Raw genomic sequence first — 6,000 nt, 5'->3', positions numbered from 1 at the left:
TTTATAAATGCATCTGATTTTGTTTTATGTTGTGTAACTGTTCTACTTACAATTGTATTAAATACTGAACTTATCTAGGCATACAGTATTTGTTATATTTGGCCAACTGTAGGGTGGGATTAAAAATACATTATTGCATTGGATAATTTAATTTTATACTTTCATGCTTGAATCTCCATTCATGGTCCAGTCAGGGTCATATTTCTGGTGAACTGCGGAAAGGACATTGCAGCAAAAAAGCTGAAAATATGTTTTTATACCGACATTTTTTACTAATTTGAAAGACCAATAGTATGGTTGTATTATAAATATGTTGGCTTATTGATCATTTTACCCTGCATTACATGTTTCATGGTTAAATTATTTTAATGACCTCTACTGTTCACATTGCAATGACCCATAATGTCCATCCTGGCCCCACTGTGCTATAATGAACACATTTTCTTTTGTTATAACATTTTGGTGATGCATTTATCCTAATTGCATTAAATATTTAATGAACTGACTTGTGCATACGATTTTTATTCTGTGATACATCCATGGACAATGATAATGCATGCTGTTAACTAGACCCTAGTTTTATAGCCTTAATGTGCACTAATCACTAAAGTTGAATGACATTTTCAGGCTCTTCATTGCATCCTCATTTTTTAATTCTTTCCAATCCTTTGGTATATCAGCAGGAACTGCACCTGCGTCTTCAGCAATACTGTCATTAAACTCTTTCATCACGTACTTCCAGTAATCTGAAGCTTCCATGCTGGAGTCTCCAGCTATGACCCAGTCAGGGTAATATTTCTGATAGTCTTTGTAAGGGTGACCATTAGGTCCTGTTTTCTCATGAATGAACACTGCATTGCTTATCACAGAAGAGGAGCATATGTCAGTAGTTAAAATATTTGAAGACACAAACATACACCCAGTGATGCCTTCTGGACGATGAATTTTGGAATGGTGTTTGTCATGCTCCACCCCCCCTGCTTCACAAGGAACACCACAGAAAGGACATTGCTCGCCACAGCCAATGAGATTAGTAAACATATTGTCCTGTGGATTGAATGGCAGAGATCTGAGTCTCTTTTTGATCTGGTTTCCCTTTATTTCAGTCCTTTGGTCATATGTTGGTGCTAGGGACTTCTCCAATTCTTTCACACAATATATGAGGTATTCAGCAAACTCTTTTGTGTTCTTATAATTTTCAAGAAACAAGATAGAATCCAAAGCATCCTTGAGGACCAGCTTCTTTCCAAGGACACCGCATAAGTTTTGAATGAACTTCTTGACATCATTGTCAAGGCCAGGAGTTTTGGTGACATTATCGATTGAAACAGTAATTTCCTCAACTATATATGTAAGATGTTTCTTCTCCAATTTCTCCAGACTGTTGTCAATGGAGAGTGTTTCAACAATTTGGTTAAACAGCCAGATCTTCACAAAACTTTCATAATGATTTATGTACATTTTGTATTCGTCATATTTTCCATTTTCAAGGAGCTGTTTCAAAATGTAGAATTGAAAAGACGTCCGTGTACTGTAATTCTCTGACCCTTTACCAGTCTTCATTTTATCCACCACATCAGGACCAATCCTTTTGGTCACATAGTCCAGAACAGCTGGTTGTAAACACAGCTTGGTGAAATCCTCAGCTTTCTTTTGGCATTGATCTCGCTCATGAAACAAGTCTATGAAGTTATTAAGGTACTTGCTCTTAGACTTTTCCAGACACTTCCTTGGATCATTGACTGTAATGAAATCATCATGCATCTTCTGGAACTCTCTGACTGCAATGCCACAGATGTGTAACTTCAGTGAAACCTCACATTCCTCACTAACTTTACGTTTATTGTGTTGTAACAAAGTATCATCAATGCTTTCAAGCAGTTCCTTGATATAATTGTCATGGTGATCTGTTTTGCTTTCCACCCTCTTGGTTATGGAGTCCTGACACTATTTTATGATGTTGTCGCACAGCTCTTGCTGTTGTTTCCTGTAAAAGTTGATATCGCGGTGACTCCAAGCCCCAGTAATCTTCTTTAAGAAACCATCAGGTTTCACAATAAAGGAGGTTTCCCCACAATCTTTTAGATTGTTTACAACCAATGTTTTATTGCCAACACCTCCCCTCATAGATAAATTACTGGATAAAATCCTGAAGGCACCATGAGCCACATCTTGTTTTTCAATTCCTCTGAAACTTATCTCAGACATGGTGTTCATCCACATGCTTTCAAACACCTTTTCGAGGTCCTGATTGTGTAAAACAGTTTTTTTCTGTCTACAGGATTGCAGCAAAGCCAGCACCTTCTTCTCCATTGTACTTGCTTGTGCGCTCTTGATGTTGACCAGTTTGGCCATTCCCTCTTTGATTTCAACAGCTGCATTCAAAGAGTTTCTAATTGTGTTGTCAGTCTCTCGTTTTAGAGTTTTAGCACTTGACACAAAGCCTTCCCTGTATTTTTCCACAAGATTGACATGGCCATCCTGCATATTAAAGTAGTTTGCTAGATTTTCTAGGATTCTCTTTTCTTGTAAATCAATCTTTTCAGATACTTCTGTCATCAATTCATTAAGTACTTCTCTTATGGGCTTCTGGGTACTTTGATCTAGCATACCATGATTGGAAATGATTGTTTCAGCATTTACCATCCATTCGTACATCTTCTTCTGGAATGACCATTCCCAACTATTGTATTCAGTACATAACTTGGAGTATGCATCTGCCACCAAGCTGTTTCTGAAACTAAATATGAATTTCTCAAATTTCACAGACTCCCACAAGCTTTCTGTCCACTTCAGGAAATGTGTTAAGTCGTCATTACTCCGGCATTTTATAAAATCTTGCATGACGCTCTTTTTGAAGTCATACACAGCCTCACTGTATCCAGCGTTGACTGGAGCCATAGGAGGAGTTCCATGCCAGAGTCCTGGGATGTAGCTGCTGCTGGTGTCTGGATCATAATCCATCACATCAGTGAACCTGGTGTAACTTTCATTCTTCTCCATTCTGGCTGCTGCCTTGGTCATTTCATCCAACTGTTCCAACAGTTTCTTCCTGTCTCTCATGTTGTTGTCATGGGCAGACATGTCTGACACATTCTGGTGAACAAAATGACAAATTGGCTTCTTCCCGACTTCCTTCATTCTGATGAAGGCATGAACCACAATCTGTAGAATGTCTTTCATCTCTGTTGAGTTCTCCATGGCGATATTAATAATCGTGACATCACTGAGTCCTATAACTAGAGTGGCCAATTCATTGTCATGTTCATAGCTGTCATCTAGTTGAGCTAACTCTGGTGATTTCAAGCCCTCTGTGTCAATGACCATGATGAAGTCACATTTTAACTCCTCCTTCAGATCTTTATTGACTTTTAGTAATAGCATGAAGGCCCCTCTGGTACATCTTCCACTGCTGACTGCAAACTGGACCCCAAACATGGTGTTGAGGAGAGTGGACTTCCCAGTGCTTTGGACCCCTAAAACTGTGACAACACGGATCTTGCTTTTGGAGTCAACAAGACTATGAAGCTGAGTTAGTACAGCTGAGATCCATTTCAGAGGTATATTGGATGCATCTCCATCCACAAGCTCAACAGGGAAACCATCCAACAGCATCTGAGCACACAATCCAGGCAGTTGCTCCATCTGTTGTCGTTCTGGTCTGTCTTCAGGGAGGGAGCGGGCAGATTCATATAACTGGCCCAACTCACGAAGGAAGTGTTCTAGTCCCAAGGAACTATCAGATATTTGCTTATCCAAAAGTTTAATTTTGTCAGTTTTTTCAGGAGAATTTTGACAAAGATCTTTATATCGTTCCCGCAAATCAGAGAGGTTCTGTCTAGACTGATCATCCAAATTGATCCTCATCCATTTGAGGAAATAGGATCTCTGAGCTCCTGAAATTGACATTCCTGAAATGAATTGTGCCATTGCATCTGACATGTCCAATCTATTTTGCTTCTCTCTCAGCTTTTTTTCCTGTTCCTTTAGAGAGGATATATAGTCTCCAGATTTTTGATCACCTATTTTTCTTAGCCTACATCTTTCTTTCTCCAACTGGGAAAGTTTATTCCAGATTGAACCTTGAAATGGTAGCTGTTTGTCTTTGAATTCCATGGTGTCTGTGATTTTGCTAGTGATTGCTTCTGCCATCTTGCTGGCTCTCTGACACTCTTCACAGTCTTCATCAATCAGAATTCCTATCTGATGTGCTTCTTTAGACATGTTTTCAATGTTCAATATGTTTGGATGTTTCCTTAAGATGTCACCAACAGATGACTGCAGGGCTTTGACAAATTCTGCATCATTCTGCTTCTTCTTAACAATCACATTTCTTTCATGGATACCAGATTTTGTGAGAATGTTTTTCAAAGTTTCCACTTTGAATGTTCTTTCTTGAGAGTTGACTACAAGGAATATCTCTGCATGCGTTTTGCTTCTTTTCAAGACTGTGAAGAAATCATCCTCTAAATGATCACTGAAAATGTAAACTGCAGCTGATGTTTGACACAGAAAAGAGAACTGCTTTTCAAAGGACCTGATGTCTCCTCTGAGATTGGCCACAGCCACAGGCTCTGTGAATGTGTCTATGTTTCTGTTCCCACATGGAAAGTACCAGCTGATTTCTGCTAGGCCATCTGAGATTCTACGAGGAACATCACCACATTCCATATCACGATGAACAAAGGTGTCATGGTACTGTTGAGGGTTACTAAGCAACTTGTTTAAGATCTGAGACTTAGAAAAGCTACTCTCTCCTAGCCTCACAAAGGACACCATAGGAATATCAGAGACTACAATTCTCTTCTCCACAAAAGCCTTTGAGTCGGTTTGTGAAGAGGGTCTATACTTCTTCACTATGTCCCTCAAGGCCCAGAGCATCAAGGTGCTTTGTTCTGTATCACAGTTTGGCAGCAAGAGAGGAACAGCAAACTGACACATGGACATTTTCTGGACAATCTCCTGCTGCAGGAAACCATCTGAACACAGAAAGACAGCAGTAATGAGATCTAGTGGATTCATTACATTGCTGATATCAGGGTCGGTGTCTAAGTTGTCTATTCCATAATAAGGAACCTCCTGATCAGTGCTCATACATTTGACACTCCTGGCATTTACATTTGCCATCATTAACTTCTTCAGGAAAGCCCCTGGAAGTGACTGCAGAGTGTTTGGTGTCTCATCTGATGTAGTATCTGCCTTGATCTCCAGGACAGAACTTAAAGTCAGTTTGTTTTCTTCATAATGACCTTGTAGTCCAGCCTTTGACAACAGCTCCTTGAGACGATATTCTGTTAATATAAATAAAAAATAATGCTATGATTAGAAACACTTTTCTTCACTTTAGCAAACCAAAATTAAATATAATTTTGCTAAAATGTCTGGTTTAACATTTATTTTGTCAGAGTCATTTTTGACATGTGTAAATGACTGTGGACACAATCTAAGAGGAAAAACCTTTCCTGAATGAAAAAAAAAGCTTGAATACATTTTGTTAACACAACATGAAACATGAAATATCAAGATATCCTGGACTCTCTAAACCATTATAAAACATTGTGTGTACTTGGTTTGAATAGTTTTGGTTTGAATCAGTCAAGTCACCTCGTTCTAAAACCCTTTAAAATAAATAATATACAACATATTTCCATCTAAGAAATTATATTAATAAAATAGTAACATGCTTGGAAGTCCATACTTGTATTGAGGGTTGTTGACCCAAGTTGACTTTTCTTTCCATTGTCCATCACAGTGCAGACAGTGACAGAGTACTCAGTAGCAGGTCTCAGATCAGAGAGAGAGATGAAGGTTGTAGATGTGGTAGTGGTGTGAGGTTCTGTCCCTGGACAGTGGTAGGAGATCTGGTAATGATGATGGGTTTGGTCCAATCCTGGTGGATGTTTCCAGTTGACAGTAGCTGATGTGGTGCCCACTGAGTCAACAGTCAGATGGTCTGGAGGAGGAACAGCTAAGAGAAAATGCATGATACATATATAATAG

General features: G+C 39.0%; 1 protein-coding gene across 1 annotated transcript in view; it reads right to left on the bottom strand.

Moving 5' to 3' along the window:
- Nucleotides 1–273: 273 nt before the first annotated feature.
- Nucleotides 274–6,000, bottom strand: part of LOC105007519 (interferon-induced very large GTPase 1-like) — a 47,530-nt gene continuing 41,803 nt past the window's right edge. The window contains exons 10-11 of the mRNA XM_034291212.1: nt 5,699–5,968; nt 274–5,291 (exon numbers count right to left, since the gene is read on the bottom strand). Coding sequence (XP_034147103.1) covers nt 1,948–5,291; nt 5,699–5,968 — 3,614 coding nt within the window. The 3' untranslated portion in view covers nt 274–1,947. The remainder of the gene's footprint in view (nt 5,292–5,698; nt 5,969–6,000) is intronic.

This window comes from Esox lucius, chromosome 25 (assembly GCF_011004845.1).
Source record: "Esox lucius isolate fEsoLuc1 chromosome 25, fEsoLuc1.pri, whole genome shotgun sequence".
Lineage (NCBI taxonomy): Eukaryota > Metazoa > Chordata > Actinopteri > Esociformes > Esocidae > Esox > Esox lucius.
This window is presented reverse-complemented; position numbering and strand designations above follow the sequence as displayed.